Here is a 25,344-nt window from a genome sequence, read left to right as displayed (position 1 = left end):
CTTGATCAGAGAAAGCATAAAAAAAATAATAATTAAAACAACAATGCATTCAGTGATTGTCAGAGACATCTATTTGCTTAACATTTTTTCTATAAAATGTATCAAATAAATAAATATGAGTGCTTGCCTAATTAATCGTAGCTTTATATTCTTTGGACTAAATCTTATTTAACACCCAGAAACTGAGACACACTTCAATGAAGTGTTCTACTGCAAATGAAGAAAAAAAAAAAAAAACTTTCACTGAAAAATTCTTTTCACTTTTGTTGATGTAGCCAAATCCACCACCCTAATTCACCTTCTGAACCTTTTCAAACTGAACAGAAAGCCTGATAGCCAACTTTCTGCTGTGATGATTAAAACAAGTCTACAATTTTTATGCTGTTCTTCCTCATAAACGCTCAATCTCTCCGTTTCACATCCGTTAGGAATTGACGGCTCATCCAGACTCATCCGCTCGATGGTTGAGTAATGAGATTGAGTCAAGCGCCTTTAACCGTGGTAAGTTTCCCACCAATGCCAGTTATCCTCCCACACGGTGCATTGAACCAAAATAAAACAAACACAGACCTATAAACAGCACAAGCTCAAGTGTAATGATCCAGTATCCACGTTGCATAAGCATTCATGCACTCCTCTTCTCCTGTCACAAACCAATTAGTATGTGCATTGCACTATGTGAGGAAATAAGTTTCTAAATTACTTGAAAAAGCAATCAAAATGTCAAAAAAAGTAGAAAAAAACAATAATGCAGAAGGAAAAATAAACACCAGGCTGCATCTTAAAGACAAGTGAAGAGATGTGAGCACTCTGATCAGCTTATCATTACTACAACAAACACACCTTGTAAAGCAGAATGCAAACAACAAAATATTTGATGCACTATGAAAATAAATCCTTTAAATTAGCCTTGTGCTAAATATGAACATGGTTTAGCCCATGCTAATTATACATTTAAGTATAAAATGTTGCAGAAGAATAAAAAAAATAAGTCCACAACTCAAATCTACTTAAATCAAGATAAAAACATGTCAACCTCAGCAGGAGGCAGGGAACTTAATTTGACCAAATGCAGTGCACTGATGTTTGTAAAGGAAAAGCTGTGATGGCTAGTGGAAAAGCATGTTCCCTTTTTGTTTTAGAAAAACAAGACTGGATAGTAGTAATTGGCTTTATAAGCAGAAAGCAGTTGAACACAAACATGATTAATTTGTTTTAATTCAATCAACTTTCTAAACAAGAAACCAGCTACTTCCCCTTTATTTTCCCACTCTAACTGGTCCTCTCTAGGTAGCTAAAGAGTTGTTAGATCAACATCATCTAACAACATTGGGCAGTATTTTCACATGGCATGTTGGTTTTCCTGGGGGTTCATTATTTGGATTCTGGCTGACAATAAAAGAGTGTTGCACTCAGAGAGACCCTATTGATTTTACTCGACAGATCAGACATAAAATAAGCTGTTGGATTGCAGCCTTTAACTTTAATGAATGCAGTCTTACACAACAAGCCAAACTCTCATCCAGATAAGGTGAGTCTCTGCCAAATAAAATAACAACTACAAGATTCAAAAACATATGGAGCAACATACGGAAGATATTAGACAATGTGTAGCCAACTGTATCAAAAAACACCTATATGTGATAAAGTCACAAGAACTACATGCGTGTCTTTATTACAATATTAAAAATGTTATTGGGAAAGTGAATGCATTTGTAATTTGGAGACAGTCATAAAAGTAGGAACATATTTTATTATACATTACTATAAGTCTTGCACAGAGAGAAATTCTGGGACAGCTGCACTAAACATCTGGAGAAACAGCCCTGCTGCTTTCAGTCATGTCCAAAAATCTGGTGCAATTCTACTTGATAACTCATCTCTGAGAACTTGTTAAAATGTAGAACGAAAATGTAACCATCTAGCACACTATCAATTTTCACCAGTCTGTGCCATTTTGCGAAAATGACTAAGGATGCCTTATACAGTAAACTCATATTTTTATTCTGAACTCTTATCTGTAGTTTGTATACAAAGGGAAACTCAGAGATTGTCCTTGAGAAGTAGTGGTTTGTTGTTAGAATTTCATTAACTAGTAAGGTTGTATTAAATGCTCACATGTAGTTGTATTGAAAAAAAACAAACACTCTAATATTGGATTATTGCATTTCCTATAAAAAACACACTTTATGATTAAATAACAATAAAAAAAAAATCAAAGTTCTAGGGATATAAAGAATTTTGTGCTTAATTACATATTTATATTCATTATAAAACCGGTTATGGGGCATGCTGTGGTGGCGTAGGGGATAGCGCGACCCACATTTGGAGGCCTTGAGTTCGATTCCCGGACCCAGCGACATTTACCACATGTCTTCCCCCCTCTCCCTTCCCCTTTTCTGTCAGCCTACTGTCATATAAGGGACACTAGAGCCCACAAAATGACCCCCTAGTGGGGAAAAAAATAAAAAATAAAATAAAATAAAATAAAACCGGTTATAATAATTTTTTTAAAAAACACTGTGTCCTATTTTTAGTTATTTCCATAATTTGGAACTGTTTGTAAAACATGCACACTGCCTTAGCAATGCAAGCACTTAACAGAACTTTTCAGTTGATTTACTACAATTAAAGCTAAGACTTTTTTTTTAAAGCAGGCATGATAATTGCTTGTTGCTTGCTAATTTCTTTCAAAATATCAAGCAACAGACAAAAAAAATATAATTTTTGCAAAGAAAGAAAATTGGTGAATATTAAAACTAGTGTATGAATATTAATAAGTAGTTAGGAAACTAAATCAATCAACTTTCATGGATGTAATGCGAGATGCACCAATCTAAGCAGCTTTTTGTTTAAAAAGATTTTTCCACCTGCACACCACAGGTGATTTGCTTCCCTTTTCCTGGATCTGTTTCCATCTTTCTGCCTCAGCAGCCTTTTGTTTCAGCGTAAGGCTTTGGTCGAATGCATTATGGATGACACAAGACTAAACATCCAGAGAAAGGAAAAAAAGCAGAGTTTCAGCCACAGTCTTTTCATGTAAAATCTTTCTGTTCTTTCTTCTTTATCATTTTGAGCCACCACAAATCAGCCATTAAAATGTATGTCTCCTCTGGATAGGAAAGGAGGAAAGGAAAAAAAAAAGGACTGATGGTCCATGAAAAAAGTGAGTACCAGGAGGTAGATGACTTTGAGATTCTTCAAATCCAACTGTGGGCTCTGCTGCTGCCTGATTCACATCAGCTCATCATTCTCTTCTTTCATTGCTACTCTTATCATCCTGTATAATGCTCCTTCCTTTTTTCCCCTTTTCCCAGCTAATCTTCGGTTGCCTTGATAAAAACAAGCTATAGCCCTTCATGCAAGTCTAAAATCTGAGTGTCATATTCAGCTGCAGCTGATTGTTTTTTTTCTCTCAAATTTAAAAACCCAAATAAAAAAAGCAGACTTCTTTTTCCCCCTTCCATTATTCTAAAATATTATCTGCAAAATAAAATCTTTACCTCTTCTGCTCAACTCTTTTACGCAGACCTCAATTTTTTTTCCCCATTGTGATGTTTTCTTTCTGTGCATACAGCTCTCTCTCTCTAGCTTTCTGGTAGAAATCTGATACTGCTGTTGGGTTTGGATAAGATTTTCTTGGCTGATCTCTCCAAGGTTCTGGTCCACTGGTTTCCAGCGTAGCTTTGTCCTGCACACTAAAAGCAGCTCATAAATCAAACTTCGGCAAGGAACTCTATGGGCCCCGCTAGCGTGAAGCCACATCGGCACTTCCGTTGCTGCATTTACAGAGCACATCTCGCTGCACTTCAGAGAATGATCCAGCAACAATTGCAGAAGTCTTCATTTGAGTCAGAAAAATCTTTAAATGTTAATGAAAAAAAAAAATAAAATGCTTCCCCAAAGTTTAAGATGCTTCTTTACATTCGGTTTATTTAATTTCAATGACCCATCTTAAGAGATCACATTGGTTATTTCAGCCTGTGGTTGCCCAGACATGGAACTAAATAAACAGGCTATGATGCGTTAATGTGTTAAAGCTCACAGCTGTTTTAACACAGTTTGAACATCTGGGGGCGCTCATCAAATAGTGCTTTGTGGGATATTTGTTAACGTTTATCAACTTATCAAGGATTGCAAGATATGTTTAGTGTGTATTGAGCTGCAACTAGTTGATGAAATTACATCTGAAAACAAAGATATAAAATATAAATTAGGAGTTTGACTTTTTTCCCCAATTTAATGGCCATTTGTACTTGTCTCATCTGCCTCAGCTCCTCACCCTGCTGATAAAAACAAGTAGGTGGGTTTTTAATTTCCTTCATGTCATCATTAGCAGCCTTTCTTGCACTAGTTTATTATGGAGAGCTTTAGATAAAAGGAAAATCTACATACATTTCCTTTCAAAAAGCCTTGGAAAAAGACACTTCTACTTATGGACAAATTAATGTCTTTGACTGGCATTTTCTTCACTGTGAATGGAGCTCAGTACAAATACCCGATTGCAGCATTATTAATGGCACAAAACATACAAATTATAGGTATTACGTTTATTGGACGTGTGAGACTGCAAATCAAGACTGGTGCACTAAAAGGGGGTTGGAAAAATGAAAACAAAATGGGTATGAGAGACAAGCTTTGCAAGATCACATTAATATGTTGTTTGAGTCGCCTGCCACACATAAACTTTATGCTTTCCAGGGGTGAAAATTAACAAGTCAGACAAGCTGTTTTACAGGCCAATATGTGGTATATTTATATAAAAAAGTGAATGAATGAAAGAAACATGCATCAGAAGTTTACCAATAAAGTTATCAAATACTCAGAGTATTATTTTTTACTCTCATGTACAACAATATTAATAACAGCAAACAACCAAATATATTAGCTGATTCCTAATGGGCAAATATCAGAGTGCACAGACAAAACATTCAGTGGGGAAAAAAAAAAAAAAAAACATTAGTCCCTTTCCATGCAAGGGCAGAGAAAGTAATATGTCTGAGTGACCAAGCAGAAGATATGCAATAATTCCAGGTCGGCACATTTTTAGCCTTCAAGATAATCTACTGGAAAGCGGCTCCTTCTCCGACTCTGTGTGTGATGGCGATGCATGCAGATTCATGTCACACAGCAGCAACAGTTTACAACCACTACACATAGGAAGGAAGACAGGAAAAACACCCAGTGTGGTGATTTAGCAGCAGGTTGTACATCAACCACACAAGCACACATAGTCCTTGATGATCAGGACAAGAAAATAGCACTTTTAACAGCCCCCTTCCTCTGCCCTTTATTGCATCCATCTGTCGACCCAACCACCCATCCGTCTTCCTTCCATATTTTCTTAGACAGGGCAGCACACTGCTGTGAAACTGAAACACATGCAGACGAAACCCACTTCTTATTTTATGGGACGGGTTTCAAACCAACGGAAAGAGAGGAGTCGAGGTTTTGAGTAATTAACCTGTTCCTTGCTCATTGAAGTATAATTAAAATTTTACAGCAACTTTGTCCACTGACATGCACCAGTGGTATGAAGTGGATGCCAATCAAAAAGTATGAGATTGTCTTTAATCAATTAATTTTAAGCTTTGTCATAGTGGGTACCTTTCAAAAATTACCAACAATGCGACTAAACTCTTTACATGTGAACAACAAACTGCACCATTTCTGAAAGACACAACAAAACAACCATGATAATGATGTCTGGTCTAAGTAAGTAGAAGAAAGAGTTTAACACCAGCTACAGAAAATTCAACTGATATTCTCCAATATGTTCAACACAGACTGCATATAGATGCAACACAAGAATAGTTAAAGCTCTCAGATATAAGTCATTATAAGATATCCTTAAACCAATGTTACGTCACATTTTTCATTTCAAATTTTCAAAATTTTCCAAAGAGCTGCACAGTGGCATTTGTTAGTGCTGTTGCCTTGCAACAACAATGACATGGGTTCAAATCCCACCCAGGGTCTTCCTGAATGGAGTTGGCATGCTGTCAATGGATGGATTCTATCCTCCCACAAAACATGCATGTTGGATTAATTATTCTCTAAAATGCCCCTCGGTAAATGTGTGTGTGTGCGTGTGTGTGTGTGTGTGCGTGTGTGCATGGTTGTGTTGCCCAGTGATAGACTGGTGACCTGCTCAGGTCCAGGATGTACCCACTACCAACAGTTAGAACTTGGTTTTCAGATAAAATATGAAACCAAAGTAATTACATGAAGAAATCTTTGGCTTTAAACAATGTATTTTTCTCTCCTAATGCTCATCAACATTTTTGATATAAAAACAATGAATAGCAACGTGATGCACCTGGCATTAAAGGTATAAATAGCACAAAAAGCTCCCTACAAATGTCATTTGAAATGCTTCACTTTGTTGTGCTAATCTAACATCAGAGCTAACTCATTACCTTTGCCCTTCAGCTGCTCCACCTGCTCAGATGTTTAGAAGCTTGTTTATAAGTGGATCTATAAAAAACAGCAACATGTGCGCTGCATCCTCTCTTGGACAGAATTCACACACCGCAGCCAGTTGTCAACAAACAAGATTAATGCACAATATGAGTCAACCAACTATCAGAGTAGAAAGCAGTGATCAAATATTCATCATGTTGATGTTGCCCACTTGTCCAGTTCCAGATTAGCTATTGATTATTTAGAGGATGTCCTCGGACCAGATTAAATGGGCATCTGCGCAACTCATTGGAGGAGTTAGAAGAGATGTGAAATTTATTGCTTCTCCGTTTGCTTGACTGCACATTATTGACAAAGTTGCAAATCTGCCCTTTGATGCTTCAAGTTACAAAACTAATAATGTCATTATATGGCCGCTCATGCTATCAAACCAAGCAAATACCTCAGAGACTGATCTCACCACTTATTAACACTCAGACCAAAAAATAATTAACAGCTGCAACATCCTGCTTGGAGCAAATCTGAAAACTTTTGATCTTCAGACATTTCTTAATAAAGACAATAAATCACATCAGGCAGAAAATTACTGATGCAACATTTACAGGAAAAGAAACTCTCGAATGTTACATATTTAAACTCCTGTTAATTCAAATGTCTTAAAAAAGAACGGAGACATAGAAGCACTGTCAAAAAGTATTTGTTATTCACAGTCAGCATGATTTCATTTTTGCTCTCCAGTTTTAATTGGGATTTTTAATGAAATTATATAAATGCTAACTTCATGTACTGACATACAGCAAAGGTTTATTACATCATGATCTTTGATGAGGTTCCCAGGTAAAGCTTTGGGAGTGTAACACAGTGACACAGCATCACTGATCCTTCACCTTACCAATCATTTGGGACTGGGTGATTTTCTACATATGTATCTAATATTTACTTTAAAAAACTGACTCAGAGATCAAAAAGTATCTTCTTTATGCAAATGGCATGCTCTTTTGTATTCCCTTTCTTAAATAGTGGATCATAAGAGGAATGTTACATCATATCTTTCCCAAGGAAAACAAGTAATTAATGGATTAGCCATAGGACTTGACACCGATCGTATTCAAACAGAAAAGAAGGAAAAATAAAACTGGTTGAACTTGGTAGAAGAGCCAATAAATATAATCCTACTGATCATTTCTTATGATTCTTTAATGTGGGATTGTGTTCCTCAGGAAAAAAAAAGTATTCTAATGCCTTTTTTTGGCATGATTATACAATTTAAATTTTATCACGGTGATTACAATAATTGTGCATTGCGTAGATAAACATAAATAATAAATGTCCAGAGAAGTAAAGCAATAACACAAACAACAACAAAAAATATTCAACTTGTACGCCAAGTTTAGAGCAAGACATCCATACTCATTTTTACGTCCCTCAGACATAAAGTTATGCATTATTTTTGCAAAGTCGTCTTTATGTACATATTATACAGTACATACCAAAAGTATGGGCACAGCTGTGTGTCCATACCTTTGGTCTGTACTGAGTACAATATTATCTACAGACACAGTAAATGCTTTTGTCAAACCACACAGAAAAGCAAAATAATGCCCAACTAACCATTTAAAATTTCATATCATTGAAAGATGAGAAACACTGCGAATTAAAAAGGTCTTTTAAACATCCACAAGGGTCTAATTAATTAATTAATTGACTCCAATTGTTGATAATTAGTATATTGACATACTCCAATAAAACAGTTATTCCACAACAGGTCTTATGTCCACAATCCAACAAAATCTGCCACTTTAAACCTTCAAAATTTCTTCAGATTAGTCTATTTTTCACAGAATTCTATTCATAACCACTGTTAGGATTTTTCTTTTTTTTCTAAAGCATTTTTTAAACAACAAACAACTTTTTTAAGCAACAAATAATTGCATTTGGCTTTTGAAATATTAAAATTTTCACTTTATGTGAGCCTGGATCTAAACATGTAGCGTCGTCTCAATGCCTGTGTGTCGCTGTAAGCACTCCCCAGAACACTTTTATTTTGAAAAATAAGCAAAGAAACTGTCACTTTCCATACATTGTTAGCATTAAAGCTAATTGGATTAATTCAAACATATCTAAATAATTGTAAATTTTTTTAAATACATCTACTTTGGTACAAAAGACACAGGGACCTTCATTATTTCCTTTAAAAGCAGATTCCATTAGCTGGAGACTCTTGTGATAATATACTGCATTAGCACTGCTGTGCACCACATACGGGTAAATGACTTTGACAGGCTTTGACATGCACTTTAAAGTAATTCAGTCATGACAGCTAAGAAAGTCAATCATCACCTGATGATTGCATTGCCCTCCCAGGTTACAAGTATGAAACAGCTATTAGCACTAACTGTGTGTGTGCGTGCGTGTGTGTGTATGACTTACTTGAATCCAGGTGAGACTGTGACACAGCTGTCTGACTTGAGCCAAATGCAGTAAGGGTCCCGTGAAGACAAACAGCTTCTGCATAACAGACACAGGGAGATGGTTTGTTAGTGGAAGAAGGAAATGAGGAGACCATGAAGTGTGAAGAACATCGAGTTCACTGGATGTTAGTCTGGTAATAAGACACTAGCCTGCCACCAAGCCAACCAAACAACACCTATCATCCTCTTCAGCTCTGCCTTAACAAAGGCAGGAAAAAGACAGGATCTGTGCAGAGCCTGGCACAAACAGTGCACCTGAAATTCTAACCAACCGAACAATTCAACTTTAATTGCTGTGTTGTTATTTTTTTAGTAAAAAAAAATAAAAAATAAAAAATCTGTTTATTAAATAATGAACACTGAGAAATGTGATAATTATGGTACAGTTATTCTTTTATTACTGGATGAGAAGACTTTCTGCAGTTTCAGATAAGCATTTTAAAAATCTTCTGAAACTAGCAACTTTTAATAACATGATGTGACTTTTATAAATTCTTCTTTGGAACAATTTAAGAACTTTTTGTGTGTACCTTTAAATCTGTTACTGCTGTTACACATTAATTTTTCCAGTACAGGACAATAAAGGCCTTTTCTGTTCTATTCTTAATGAAAACCTTCCTCAACATATAAAAGGAGCTCTACCCAAATATATAGTGTATCTGTACATAATGTACTTTTCAATGGGCCAGCATTTCTGTATTAAAATGCTTTGATATTTTTTAACATTTAATATGTTTTAGCTGAATTTTGAGTTTTCATTATCTCAACTCAAGACATTTCATCCTTACATCTGTTTAAAACAACTTGTGTTGGCCATGTGCTGAATAAAACACCAAACCATTTTCAAAATTAACCAAAATAAAATGTAAATAAACAATCCTAAGTGTAATAAATCTATACACTTTAAGTTAAAGTAAATATGAATGATAATTCCTTCATATTTATATAAAAATGCTAGTTTCAGATTTAACCTGCTGATTCACATTTTTATTGATTCTTATTTTCTTTCCATTACAACTAAAAAATAAAAAAAGTTGTACTATTGTTAATGTTAAAGCACATGTTAGAGGCAGAACTGCTGGTCATATGACTAATCAAAATCTGAATGGTCATATTACAGTAGATCACACGCTTTATCATCAGCCTACAGTCAGAGGATTGTTCAATCATGTAATCCTGTCTGCTGTTCTGTCTATCCGCTCTGTGATTCAGGCAATAACACCGAGACTCAAACCTGTTTACATCCTGCCCTTAATGTCACCAGCATTAACCACAATCAATAGCCATTAGTCACAATCCCCACCAGTAAAGAATCACAACATTTAGAGCTTTTCTTCGACTTTCAGACCCGTAATTAATTTTCGTTGATTAAAACTTTCTTCTAATCAGTAGAATTCTATTTTCCAGCTTGATTTTTAAAGATATTGCTTTACTTTTCTCTCAGCTCAAGCTCCGTGGATCCTGTGACCTTCCTCCTACCATCACAAAACTCCACAGCAACACTGGGTGACAGCGAGCGCGTGAGCAATATTTTTCACAGCTGCACAAGTTATTGTCTGCAACAGTGTGGCATTCACCCAGCAGCGACAACATAATGAGCATAAAGTACACAGTGACAAAAGAACGACGGCAAACAATAAAACGCTTACGTGCTTCCTTCTGTGTCAAACCCAAACCTCCGAGGCAGTCAAGTTTAAATAAGTTTTAATGAGGGGGGGCCCCGTTTCGAGAGTCTGAAATGATTTATGAACAGTTGAACTGACGGTGCACTGTGTGTGCATCTTTATCCCCAGCCTTTAAAATCTGGTGAGGAATCCCACTGAGAACACATCAGTGTGTCAGCTTGGAGCAGGAGGAAATCAAGAGAGGAACTATTATTCCCCTGCTGTGCCTAGAGCTGGAAGCTAAAAATAAAGTGAATTAAAGACAGGAAGATTTTGGACAATGCTGTTTTTTTTCCATCTGCCAGATACTGGAATGAAATAAACAAAAGGTATAGCACCAAACAAAATATTTTAGGCTTTTATTTAAAAAAAGGAGCATCCCTCCAGTCTAGTTAGGATGATCTTGGAATGACTGTCAGCTGCTACACTGGTATAAACAAATAAAAATGAGTTATTTTGACTTGATTTATAATTTTTCATGATAGATTTTAAAGCAAGAAGTATGGGAAATTACAGGCAGATCCTTAATTAGATGGAGGTAGACTAACATGTCTATAGAGTTAATAAATTTTAAAAGTTTATTGAATATGACATTTAAAATTGCTTATCTTCAGTCACTCAGTTCACTAAGTGAAACACATTATGGTGATTAAATTATACATATAATATCTTCAAGCCTTCATTTCTGTTGATTATGACGATTTCCCTCCTAGAGCTAATGAAACACGACAACAAAGATTAGACATCAGACCAACAAAAAAATTATTTTAATTAAGAAAAGTAGGCTTAAAGAAAACTATGTTTAATACATGCCTAAAAGGTGTTATTTTCAAAAGACTCTTCATTCTGTCAAACAAGTTTCATCAGAGCACATATTCTAATTTGGAGTAAAATCTTGGCTTGGGGACATTCTGATGGAGTTTGCATGTTCTGCTCACGCATGATTGAGTTCTCTCTGGGTACTCTCTCTCTCTCTCTCTCTTTCTCCAGACTCTCACAATCTAATACAATGGATGTCAAAATAATTGGTTGCCTTAAATTGCCCTTTGGTTTATATATGTGTGTGGGTGCATGGTTGTTTGTCCTGTGTATCTCTGTGTTGTTGGACTGGTGACCAGCGTCTCTGGCCCAATGACCACTGCAGACAGACAGAAGCTCCCCTATGACCCTGCAAGGATAACTGGATATGTGACTGAAGGATAAAGTTACCGTACATGTTATCTCATAACCTTTAACTGAACAGTTCATATAAATAGATCACCTCCAAGTAAGGCAACATCAAAAGAAATATTTACCATATAACTCAGTGTTTAATAGTATTACAAAGGTAGAAAGAATACAGATATTTTTATGAAACTGACTTTCTCACGTCTATAAATTTACCTTTTCAAAATTGAGTGTTAACTTCTCAAAAGTGAATCAAAGCAGAATTTATTAAAGTTAAACATAAAAGAAGAGGCTTTTTCTTTGAATCAAACAGTTCACAGATTAAGGACCTCTGGTTACTGAAAATCTAAAATGACTCTCCTCACTGTGTGCGACTGCTAATATGTGGCACCGCATACTAAAGTGCTACTTTAATAAATTATTCATATGCTTGCCATAAGGTATATATGCAGATTTCTCTCCATTCTGCCCCTCTTTCCTCCATCAGAGGCATTCATTTACAACAATCTGACAGAATTAAACGACAACCCTGAAGCAACCTGTCTGGAACTTCAGGAAAAGAAGAACAGTGAAATCATTTTTGTTGGGTTCTTTCTTTCTTAGTTGTACAGCATGTGCAGTTCTTGAACCCAACAGATTTATATTTGTCCCATGCCGCTCCTTAAAACAAAACACCTTTCTGGACCTTACTCTCATGAACACACAAATGTGCGTGTGTGTGTGCAGGCTGAAACTGTAAGGAACATCAATACAGCTGCTGAGGGTCTCTGTGGCTCATATTCATGTTGGCAAAAATCTTTGGGATAAGAAAATTCAGACTTACTCTAAACTGCTCAGGAAAAACATTGTAGTACAGAAACAATTTTAACCCTGCATGTGCTTTTACGATTTAAGTATTTTAATTCCAACCTGAACGTAATGGGTTGAGTAATGATACTTTTTCCAATTTGTCTAGAAAAAAAAAAAAGAAAATACTATACTATTTTCTGTCAGGACGACAGAATAGTATGCCAGGGTATCAGAATTTTTTTTTTTCAAATCAAATTTCCTCTGTAGCCCATTTAGTATTAATGTACAAGCTATCTATTCAAAATCTGTTAAATATGAATCTACAGAAAAAAGGAAGGAGGGGAAGGCAGGAGGAAGAAAACAATACTCTTACATGCCTTGAATAATTTTTTCCACACTGCAAAGGAACCCCAAATAGGCCTATTTGTTCTAATATCCTCAGTTTGTATGTTCCCATGTTTAATGGCAGTAATTATGCAATTTTCCCTGATAGAGGAGCTGTTCAGTCACAGAGTGAAATTGTTTGCTACCTCTAAATGAAGTGTTTTGGGACCATTTTATCCCACATGAAAATGTTGTCCAAACAAAACAAATAGGAAAAGAGGCTAAATTGCAAAAGAAAATGAGGATATTGTTTTTATTTTTTGATCTTACAGCAGTCTCTTTGGTTTGAAGTTTTAGTTTGTAGGCACAAAGTAAGCCAGGATTGTGAAAAATAAAATATTTTCTTGTCAATTTCATCACAGGGTCATTTCTTGTCAATTTTCACTTGATTGTGACAACACCTTCTTAGATGTTTGATCCCTTATTATAGCCCTTATTATAACAGTTCTGACTGATCTAGAAGTTTTACCAGGAACAAACTTCCAGAAAACTGAACAAAACTGCTCAAACACTGAGAGCCTTTAAATCAAGACTAAAACCTCATTTCTTTAGAGTTGCCTTTGATTAATAATTAGAGAACATAGATTAAATCTAGTAATTTAATGTTTTTTTTTTCTTATGCTTTTTCACGGAAAGCACTTTGAACTGGCTTTTTGTTGAAATGTGCTATAAAAATAAAGTTGACTTTCTTAAAATATACAGCTTTCTGTCACTCTATGTAAGATTTATTAGTTAAAACTCTATGTTTAGACTAAAAGGTCTAGCATCTTTGTGGAGGATGAATCATGATTTGGCAATGATTAGAAGCATTAGAGGAAAAACAGAATGCATGTTTTTCTGATTCTATTTAAAAAAAGATAAGTTGTGCTCTAAATTTGAGCATAATAGTCTGACCTCATTTCAATGGCCCCCTTTAGGGATTTTTTTTAAGAAAGTAAATGTGACCGCTTATCCACATTATCAATCAAATGCCTATGGAAAGAGAAGCAGTAGATATTTTCTAATGGAGCAAGTTCGTTGAGTTCATATCAAACAGGAAATGTAACTGAAAGGACTTCTCGAGCTTCTAAGACTTACAGGGTTTGGGGCCTCTCCTCTTATTGTATTTTTTTTTATTAAAATTCCCCATTTCATACAGTTCCCTGCTGCTTCTTGAAATGGAAGCTTTTCCTTTTTTTTCTGAATCCTAATATTGGCAGTAAGACCCAGGGTGGAAAAAATAAAAACAGACCAAAACAAACAAACCTGATAATACTCCCCACAGCGAGGGGGAGAAAGAGAAACAAGCCAAGACTGAGAAAAAATTGGAGAGAGAGAGAGATGACGTACATCTGCTCTGGAGAGAAACGGATTCATTGGTGTGTTTCAGGAGGATATGGTGGCAGAAATCTGACCTCCTGGCTTCCTGATGTGGCTTTTGGGGGCCCCTAATCTAAACATGAGATATGCTGTGGTTCTGGTCTCTAAAAGGGATCAGGGAACGTAGCCAGTCAGACAAAAAGAGCTAAATCCCAGCCTCCAACTCCTCATTCCAGCTTTTCCTTCTCTCCTCTATCTTACAAAAGCCAATGCTGGCTACCAGCCAATCAGCTGGAACCAATTTCTGACTAAACAATGTTGAGAGCTTCTCCAGACCTTTGCAATGTGGGGTTTGCATGCTATGAGGGTATACACACTCCCAAAACAAGCTGAAGAAGTAACCCCTCCTCTGATTTTGATGGAGTAAAGAGTGGGGCTTGCAAGAGGCCAACATTCCTCACAGCCCCAAAAATAGATCATGAAACCGGAAACCAACTACATTTGCTGGGGCAACATAGATTTTGGTAAAACAAAGGAGCTGGAGTCAAAGAAAGAAACTAAGATTCAGCTGTATGCTGTTTTTTAATCAATGCTTTGTGCAAGTTTTTATTTTAAACAGTTTAAAACACTTAAAACATATAATAATCATGTTTCTGAGGTGGAAATAAGTATGATTAAAACCATAACTTCTTTCCAAATTGTCAAGATTCTTCACAAATATTTAAGAAAAGTATTGTTTATAAGACAAATTTTATTAAATGTTCATCTTTTAATCATATATCCAATTTGAGACACCACAACATTTTTTGTCACAATGACATATTAACAAATATTGCAAATAGTCAAAAATGTACTTTGAGATATATCCAGATTTGTACAGAATTTAATGCAATGATTCTAATAAACCTAATTTGCATTAACACATTTTTTTAAGAAAACATTTTTGTGAATCCAGTTTAGTTCATACAGTCAATGGAAACAACTAACCTTGTTAGAGAATGCAAGCTAATCTTCTGAATTGCTTCACCAACAAATTTAATTTAATATAATTTATTGCATACAAGTAGGAGGTTATTTACAACGGTTAAAATAAGTACATAAGAAATCAGTGTTTTAATTAGTAAATGTATTATTTTAGCATGAAATTCAAGGCAGGAGGAGGCAAAAACCCAAGAAATCCAAATATGCAACAAAATGATCAACAAGCCACTCCACAAATTAATGTGGACGGAAGTTTTATGGTGCAGAAAATAAGTACCAATAAACCTTCTAAAATTTGTCAGTGTTTTTAAAGCATTCCTGCTCCAGTTATATGAAATCATTACCAGTGTTGCGCAGAGTGGAAAGAGGAAAAGCAAGGACAGCAATGACTGCAGCTGATTTTCTAAACCTATTATTGTTCCTGTATGTACTCCTTGATTCATAATCGGGAAGTGGAAAGAACATGAATTCACCTTTTTAAAGCAAGTATTCAAAGAATACTTTAAATGTACTCAACAGACAAGAGAGAGATTCAAAAAGAGAAGCAGGTACAGTTCCTATCATAAAATCAGTAATTGATAAACTCTAATTATTTTATGTACAATCACTGCATACTACTAGAAAAAAGCAAGTAGAATATACTCCAAGGCTTGATGTAAATTGCAAGAATGTATTGGTTAATCAACTGATGTAAATCTAATTGAAAGTCTAAAGACAAGAAAATCAGAGAAAATCGACTCAAAACCTTCAGGATATGAAGACTTTCACGTGTGTGAAAGAATTGGCCAGAATCCCACCTGAGCAATGCACAGAGATACCTTGAAGTTACTATCAGAAAGGCTTTATAGTAAGAACTTTATGTCTTTATGTCAATTGGATTTTTTAAGCATAACTTAATTTGTGAACAAAGCTCTAATGATTTATTTGCAGGTGTTGATTATTTGGATTGGTTCTGAGATCTGGTTCAAATTTTATGTCAAATATATTTTCTGTGAAAAGCGCTGACATGTTCAATAGTATTTTTACCAGCTGTATATAGTAAAAGATTCATACTCAATGTTCTGAAACTACCCTTGGTCTTTGTGACTCTCCAGTGCACTGTGTAAAATGCAGCAGCGAGATTTTATGCAAAGAAAATAGGAACACATTTTGTATCTATTATTGCTCTCCCATACCAGCAGGGGTTCTGTGGTAAAATAGTAAGCACCAAAAGCATCAGAGTTGGGGATGGGGATTTGCTGAGAAGAATTTTTTCTTGTAAAGAAAATATTTCTTGTTGTAACTCTTTCATGAGTTACATTTATTCAGAGACAGTTTGTTTACATGCTTTCCGTGTTTTTTATGTCTGTATCTTCACAAACAGGAATCTAAAGTTTTGAATCTATAGATTTGATATAAATGTTATTTTCTGAATTCTAGAAAATATAGAAAAACATAAACAATTATACAGCATCAGTTGGAATGTAACCATGGTGCCATTTTTGCGATGACACTACATTTTTGATGTTTCACAAAGGCCTAATAGCAACGTACTTAATATCAGAGCTAAATATAAGCTTTTCACAATTCTTCCTTGTAAATAGCTTCCTGTCCCGGAATATGTAGGTCTTCCTACTTCCCAGAGTAAAAACAAAAAAAGGGGAAACCATTAAAATATTTTAGAACTGACTTGGACACTATTGAGCTACCTTCTTTAGTAATATACATATATGCACTATAGTCACACTTCCCCAAATGCGCTGGACATTATAGGCAAACAAACTAGATGTTGATTACAGCAGACCAAACAGGGATGGTGTGAATGAACCCCAAATCAACACAAATCTGTATGAGCAAATCTCAGTTCTGATCTTTGCATCTCTAATATTGTGAATTCTCTGCATGATACTAATACTTTAGGCATATTTCCCAAGTTACTCACTTCTTGCAGTTTGTGTAGTCATGGCAGCGGCTGAGCGGGACTCGGATCACACAGCTGGAGAATGCCACAAAGAGAGCATGATGATCCCGATCCAGCTCCAGACCCAGAACCCTCCTGTCCTCCCCTTGCACGTTACACCTGAGAACATGAATCAAACAAAAACGGCTTTGCATGCATTTTCTCTACTATGCAACATGTCAGAAATAAATTTAAGTTCATGTTGATGAGAATTTCAAGCTGTGACAAAAGATGGGACAAAAAAATATTCCTCCAGCTGTATAAGACGATGCAAAGTGTTACAACAGACCAAAGATCGAGTGGGAGTGACTGATCAAGGCAGAACAAGGAGGAAGTGGAAGAAACAAAAGAAAAGCAAATGAACAGAGCAATAAAGCCATTGGTAAATGACACTGATATAAAGGATGTGTTCTCTAACTTGTTTGGGTTGTAGACGTCGATGTCTTCCAGTAGTTGGGAGTTGAAGGAAGAGTTGGCTCCTTCTGAGCTGGCCAGGATCTTCAGAACATGACCATTATCTGAGCCCAGGAACACCACCGTGTAGTTCTTATAGGGTCCAGCTGATGTGTCCACAGCTATCTGGGTCAACTTAAACCTTAATGGGATACAAAAGGAAAAAACAAAAAAAACAACAAAAAAAAACAATTAATTCTATTTGCTGGGGAAATGTTGGTTTTCAGCAGTAAACAAAATAAAGAGTGGGCGACCACTGGGCTCATTGTGTAAATCCTCAGTGCGCAATCAATTCATCTGCCAACACACCATCCCCTTCTTCCATCGCCTACTCCCTTTAATCCCTTCATCCTATTAATGCATCTATCTGTCCACCCACGACTATTCAATCGATGCATCTTTCATGCTGTTCAACCACTTTCCCACACTCAGTCTAGTTTTCAGTCCCAGATTTCAACTTTCTCTTTGCATGACGTTGTTTGACATTCACGAGGTTGTCTGGTGGCTGTTGCTTCATTTGCAGCAACACTCTGCTTCATATTCACCGTATGCTTGTGGTTCCACCAGGGATCTGACCAGTATCACCGTCTACTGCAGGCTCCACTGGAGCCACTGGGACTCGCAGGCTTTGCTGAAGGGCACCTTGAGTCCACTGTCTGTTCATTCATTTTCTATGACTGCACTTTGACATCACGGCACGAGGATTTAAACAAACAAATTTCGACTAATAATATTTTTGGCATGACATTACTTCTGGATCCTTTCCCCACAGACTCTGGGAGCACTTTCTGTGCCCTCATTTGTCCCTGAGTCCGCCTCCCAGATGGTCCCACACAGGTTGCTGTGTTTACCCACACACACTTGACTGGCACATCCCTGTAAGGGTTCGGCAGTATGGCGTGATGCGTCTGTGGTGGGATTTCATTTATCTAGCAGGTCCCAAGGGAAAAAACGCAGCAGATGTGATGTTTTTGGCTCCAGATGTGAAGCGGTACACGTTTCCCCAGTGTGGAGACACAGCAGTGTCTGGCTGGCTGTCAGCCTGGCTCTGCTTCAGGAAGCACAGAGGCAGCCCCTGTATGCTGTGTGTCTGCGTGCGTGTGTGTGTGTGTGTGTATGAAGGCTGAATCTGTGTATCTGATGTGTGCGTACAACCCCTGTCTGAGGCCTATGCTGTGGTGAATGAAACACTTGTGGCACTTCATGATTCCATGTCCACCGTATCATCGTCTGCTATCAGTGGACTCTCAAATGTCACAACATGCGAAGCGCTCTCCCACACACCGACGGCTTCCTGCCTTTCGATGCACGCTGCTGTGCAGCGCCTGCAGGTCAGGGCTGCACTCGAAAAAAGACCCTCTCTCTGTGAGCCTTGCCTTTGATGTGGGCCGAGATCGACCGCTGAGTAAATTCAATGGGTTTTAATGAGGTACAAGGTTGAGCGTTCCACCTGAGCTCCCTCATCTATACCAATCAAGAGTCCTGCGTGTGAAAACACCGCTGGTGTTGGACATTGTGTTGTTACAGAGAATAAATGCATACAGCTCATTAAAGAATTGACCACTGCTTCATAATCCTCAAACACTGAAACACAATATGGAAGTTAGTAGGTGATGTTTTTAATCTGATTCAGCAAAAGGGACACTATATGCTTCTGTAAACTGTTGAAAAATAAAGTTTGAGCGCCCCCTGAAAACTACAGTAACTTCTGAAATGATTACCTGAGTGTTCAGTAGAGAAGACCTATGCATGTGTTATAAATCTAACTATAATTATATCGCTGTTGTGACTGAGATTTTAAAACAATTTTTCCACTTTCTTGCAATTATATTGTACTACATGATTGTGACCAATCAACAGTTTAGGTGGAAAATCTACAGTTTGTTTTGTTCTTTTGACAGAATGCTAACATTCAATCAAAAGTTACTTCAATAAAATATCAGCGTTTCAGTCAGCATGCTTGAGCAACATCATTATTGCACAATTTGGCATATTTTTTCCTCTGACAAGTTTATTTCTGTTTCAGTGAATTTGTGCAGGGTATATGTTTCAGTGAAGTTGCCAAAGATTTTTAAATGATTCATCATGTTTTTGATGAACATGATGAATCATCAGAAAAAAATTGCTATTATACAGTGGTGAGTAAACTTTTAATATCAGCTGTAAATTACAGTTCCAGTGGGCCAGTTAGGGCCAGTTTGATGCTCAACTTTAGCGTATGTGGAAATTAAAAAATGATAACCTCTCTGTTCATGATGAGTTATTGTAACAAACTGATAAGCTTAATAACATAGGACTGATGCATTAAGGGATTAAGCAATTGCCTGGTCTTCTTTCCCACAAATTAAACAATTCCTTATTTCTATCATAAGTCCGGTGATTAGAGCAAATTGCCTACCTGCTGGTGGTGCGGGTGAAGAAGGGTCTGTCGTTGACTGAGGGGACAGATTCATCCATGAGTGGATACGACTTGATGAAGGTCAGTGTCTCATCTGGGAAAGTGGTGGACGACTTGTAGGTGGCTGCAGAGCCTTCGCCTGCACAGCTGCCTGGCCTGTACAATAACAGTAAAAAAAAAGAGAACAAGACATAAATCCTGTTCAACAAGCACAGATGCAAAAACACTTGCAAGCCATTTGTTTTTCCGCGAAGAGCAGGCGAGCAGAACAGGTGTCTTATGTGCGTGTTTTGTTTTATTATTTTATATTTTCCACAAGACGTCTAAGCATAATAATGACAACAGCTGCAAAAACTCTTTTGTCAAGCACACAAAAACATGCTGGAGGAAAGTGACAGTTTGCAGCTTAAAGACGCATCACTCACCTTGGCTTTGGGACTTGTTCTTCTAGAACAGGTGTCCATGCTGACTCACTGTTTCTCTGCTCTTTGAATTTTCCATTAAAGGCCTTCTCTATGTCGTCCATGTAGAAACCACACACTGCCGAGCCGGTGATGCTGTCCCAGGAGAAGGAGTTATTCTTAATTAAAATTATTCAATTTCACCACACCTGTATGTATAACTGAGGTTTAATCAAAATAAGAGCCACCAGGATATATCTGTTTACAATATCTATATAAAGTGTGTCTAAATGCTGCTAAAAAATCAAATGCATGTTGGGAGAAAGCTGAAGTTTTAGAAATTCTGTGCATTTAAACCAGTGCATTCATCTTCCTGCTGAGGATCCATAATTATTCATAGGCCTATAATTTTAGAGACGGCCTCAAATGTTAAAACCTGACTTGATGTCCCAACCATCATTCCAAAATAAAGCACCTTCACACTTTCCGGCATGTGTAGTAAAGATGTACAAAAATTGTTAAGATAGATTAATCTTTGTTTGCAGTAACTTATTGTTACATTCAAGAACATTAATTCATTGTGGGGAAAAATCTCATGGTAGGGGAAATAAGAAACAATTGGTTTTAACAAACTATCTGTACAAATAATACATTCATAATCACTTTGAAAAATGTAACTGAAGCCATTTTGTAATTTCTATTATCTCGTAACCAGTGTTTAAATAAATCACAGTCATTTAACCATTACAAAAGAACTTTTATACAATTTTTGTTTTCTTTTTTTGTGGTGTGGATGGTCTATTTTTTAAAAATTTCCTCTCAACTAGACTGTACTGTTGTTAAGTTTTACACTTTAGAAGACAATACAAAACACTTCCATTATTTTCCCTGAAACACCAGGGCATGTTAAACAAAACATTAGTGGTCTTTGTCAGACAACTGAAAAAAATGGCAATCAATAGCTCTTTTATTAGTATGACGATTTAAATCATATGACCAAAGCAGCACTTAGAAGGCAAAGTCCTTGTTTACAAATCTTAGCCAATAAATCTATTTAGATTTTGAGTGTCAATTGACAAAATTTCACTTTTTCAGCCTCCACATATAAAGTCAGTAAAAATATAAATAAATAAATAAATAAATAAATAAATAAATAAATAAATAAATAAATAAATAAATAAATAAATAAATAAATAAATAAATGCATAAGATATGATCTAGAAATATTGTGCAAAGAGAAAATCCATCTTTCTGTATACTCCAACATTGCTGAATGTTACTGGAAAAACTGGGTTGTAAGTATGAAATGAAGGGAGGTCAATAATTGTGGCATGGGAGATTAAGTAAAAATAAAAAATAAAAAATAAAATTTCCCCTTGACTAAGGTAGTTTACTAAAATACTTGTGAATGATACAAACACTTTTAATCTGACTGAGAAACTGGAGAAATTGTTTGTATGAACAGCGTCCATGTGAAGTAATGACATGATCATTTAATCAGATAAAGAAACCAGAGCGGTTTGAATGACTGATTGCACCATAAGGTTGTCACTGATGCAAGACAGGCGCAGTTATGTGTGTAAATTGAGGATGTGAATTGAGATGGACACAAACAACCTTTAAATAATTAAGCAATTATAATTATGATTAAAAGGACGCTGCTGTGGACCAGAAATGCTACATTACCTTTAGTATTGTACATTTCTTTCACCTTCTCCTGGTCATACAACAACATTACATGATCTGTACATCAATGTTGTGACCTTGCATGAGAAAGATTTGCTTAATAGTCACATCCAGATAATCTTCCTTATCCCCACCTGTTTGCTTGTGTGGTAAAAACTCCAAGAACCGCAGGCCGGTGGTTTATCTGGAGGACATTGGTCAGCGACTGCAGAACGTCAAAGTAAAAGAAAGAATCTCCAGGGACAGAGCAATTCAGCCGGGCTTTCAGGAAAGACGTCCAGTACCGTTCCAGGACCCGCGGGGAACCCCCGTTGTCATTCTTACACACTCGTGCAACCCTGGAGAAAACAACCTGAAGAGACAGGAGCAGAAAAATCCTCAACCTCTACCAGATGATTTATAATCCAACACAACCAGTGTTGTGAGAAACAGAGGATGTGATTTGCATGACAAGCGATGCTGTTGTTGACATTCATTCTGCTTAGAAATAAAGCTGTTTATTCCGCTCACCTTGCCGAGGGTGGTGTACTCCACTGCAATCTCGCTGAAGAAAAAGTACACATAGTTCCCATACTCAATGGCGTGAAGAAAATGGGGTTCTAAGGACGGAGAAAAAGGCCCATCATAAAACACGGTTTGAGTTATGACTTACTTCAAATACAGCTCAGCTTCATGAGCAGCCTGAGAGTGAATGTGGTAAACACAGGGCTCAAAGAAATCTTCCTTGATGTGAAATTGCACATTTGCATATTGGGAAAGAAGCGGAAGAATAAACAGTCAACAGAAAACTATTGTACCAAAAGAGCACAGATGGTCCAGGATCAACGGTCACATTACATTATAATCAGCTCGAGTTAGAAAAGCATCAACCTGGCACAGACGTTTTCCAAACTGTTCATTAAGATTCAATCTTCACCAAAGTCTCCCAAAAATTAATTTTGGTAAAAAAAAAATTGTTTTAGATTTTGCAAAATAACAGAAGTTCAAAAACAATAATCAAAAGAAGATGAAATAGTTCTTTATGAACATTGTTTTTTAAAGAGGATGCAGTATTTGTGTGGTTAAACTTAGAATCCACCTTCTGGATCCAATCGGGTGTGGAGATTAGTATTCCTAAATATAAATGAATTTGGATGGTGGTGTAGAGCCACTTGCTCTACACCACCATGTAGCAAGTAACTCTATGGTGGTGTCCTGCATCAGGACCATCCCTGATGCAGGACCATCCTTGGACCATCCAAGGAGTGGATGCACTGTGGCATCTGTGTGCTATTATCCCTACAAAGCTGTTGCAACTGACAGTCATAAATCTGTACAATAACAATGTTAGGGCAGATTTTCAGTCATCAACAGAAGTTATGACTTACTTCAAATACAGCTCAGCTACATGAACAGCCTGAGAGTGAATCTTGTAAATACAGGGCACCGAACCTGGACTAGTGCTTATTAACCACAATAAAGACAACAATGTGTGAGGTGCCAGAGCAGCAAAAAGTGGTACAATTTGTCTTAATTATCAGCCGTTATTCATTTATCTTCCACCATTCTGTTCTTCCAATCCAGTGCTTTTAGACAGAAGTAATGCCAGTGTTTTGAAGTACTATTAATGTGGAAAATTGACAAATTATTTTTAATTTTTTTTATTTTTAAATGAATTAAATGTATTCTATTTAGAGGGTTGGTTGTACTGTGGACCCCAGTTTATTTGCGGGTCAGTACTCATGGATTTAACTGTAGGTTTATCTGTCAAGAGTAACTATAAATTGTTTGCAGAAAATCTTCTGATTTTCAGATTTTTTCATAGAGCATTATTGAAAACATTCAAGAGAAAAAAAAAACATCTAGGGAAGTTGAATTACACAAGCACAACTCTACTTGGCATGCTATTCACTGGTATTTTGATTCATTTTCCTATTTGCAATGCTCTAAGAGTAGAAACAATAAAGACCATGACTGTTAGCTTTTGTGGTAGTGCTAAGATGATTTGCACTGTGTGTGTTAATGCATATTACAGTAAATTTGGTACTTAAACTATTAAAATACACATACGTATTTCAGAGCCTGTCTCAGGTAATTGCAAATTTTGGTGGCAGTGGATTATGAACCCCGTGAATAACTGGGGTCCATTCTACTTATATAACTGCCGGTATTATGAATAAAAATGGTAAAAGAAGTTGGCAAAATTTTTCGTAGTTTCCTACTGAGTTGTCTTGGAAACCAGGACCAAATGGTAGGAGTAAAGAATGCAGATAAGATGACAATGTTCAGGCTTAATCCATTTTAATAAGTGAGATGTACAATCAGTTCTCCTTTTAGATAAAATAGGCTGCAGACTTTACATTCTGTACTTTTCTCTATGTTCAGACAAGCAACTTCTTAGAGCTCTGAATGTGCTTCAAATATTAAACAAGTACAAATGAAGAAGTAGAGAATTAATCAGCCACCGGCAATCAAGAAAATAATATCCAGACATCTCATCAAATGCAACTAATTTTTATCAAAGCTTCTTGAACCTGGTTCCACAAAACAGATTAATGAGCATCAAAAAAACTCTGTCAGGCCTGAAAATTATTTACAGATTTGGACTGATAATGTTGACAAATGGAACAAATGGAATGTGACTGGGTCTTTTCACAGCAGCCTATAATTACATCTGGATGATTACCTCGGAGCCACTTGGAGTCATATTTGACTGTGCGCAGAACAGGACTACTTTCTCCCAGACTTCTGTAAATGACTGCATCACTCGCCAAGAAGTCAGTCATTGTCGCAGAGTAGAAGTCACCACCTGAAGGACACAGAAAATTTAAATAAACCAGAGACTGACATGCACTGTGGGGGAGCACAATTCCGAAAGCTTGGCTTTAAATGTGTGTTTTGATAAAAGATGGCTGCTGATGTTCTTTAAAAGGAGGCTAAGTAGAGCAGATGTAGGCGAACATGCCAGTCTGAATAGCAGCAAGTGTGAACTTTGCTCAGATGTCAGTGGAAACCTGGCAGCTTTAGAGAGCGGATTTGGCTCTCGCTTCTTTTCCGAGTTTGACCCCAGCGTGTTCAGGGTGTATCAGTTTTCATTACTGCTAACATTAGCAAAGAGACTGTAAATCCAACTGCAAATAAGAATCGTAAAGAGGAAACTATAAATTATCTCCGCTGAAGAGCCAAACGTTAAAACTAAAATAACACTCTTAACCACACAAGCCTTCAATGATGTATTCTTTGTCGACATGCACTTTAAATTAAGTGTCATCTTTTGTTTCTTATTGTTTTATAAAGTAAATCCAATAGG

At 36.5% G+C, this 25,344-nt stretch overlaps 1 protein-coding gene across 8 annotated transcripts in view; it reads right to left on the bottom strand.

Moving 5' to 3' along the window:
* sema6e (sema domain, transmembrane domain (TM), and cytoplasmic domain, (semaphorin) 6E) overlaps window positions 1–25,344 on the bottom strand; it is a 158,502-nt gene that overhangs the window by 23,066 nt on the left and 110,092 nt on the right. For all 8 annotated transcript variants that reach the window (XM_044116573.1, XM_044116565.1, XM_044116566.1 and 5 more), the window contains 8 exons: window positions 24,721–24,843; window positions 22,566–22,654; window positions 22,190–22,407; window positions 20,394–20,525; window positions 19,969–20,124; window positions 17,536–17,712; window positions 17,100–17,237; window positions 8,854–8,931 (listed from right to left, as the gene is read on the bottom strand). In XM_044116573.1, coding sequence (XP_043972508.1) covers window positions 8,854–8,931; window positions 17,100–17,237; window positions 17,536–17,712; window positions 19,969–20,124; window positions 20,394–20,525; window positions 22,190–22,407; window positions 22,566–22,654; window positions 24,721–24,843 — 1,111 coding nt within the window. The remainder of the gene's footprint in view (window positions 1–8,853; window positions 8,932–17,099; window positions 17,238–17,535; window positions 17,713–19,968; window positions 20,125–20,393; window positions 20,526–22,189; window positions 22,408–22,565; window positions 22,655–24,720; window positions 24,844–25,344) is intronic.

This window comes from Gambusia affinis, linkage group LG05 (genome assembly GCF_019740435.1).
Source record: "Gambusia affinis linkage group LG05, SWU_Gaff_1.0, whole genome shotgun sequence".
Classification (NCBI taxonomy): domain Eukaryota; kingdom Metazoa; phylum Chordata; class Actinopteri; order Cyprinodontiformes; family Poeciliidae; genus Gambusia; species Gambusia affinis.
This window is presented reverse-complemented; position numbering and strand designations above follow the sequence as displayed.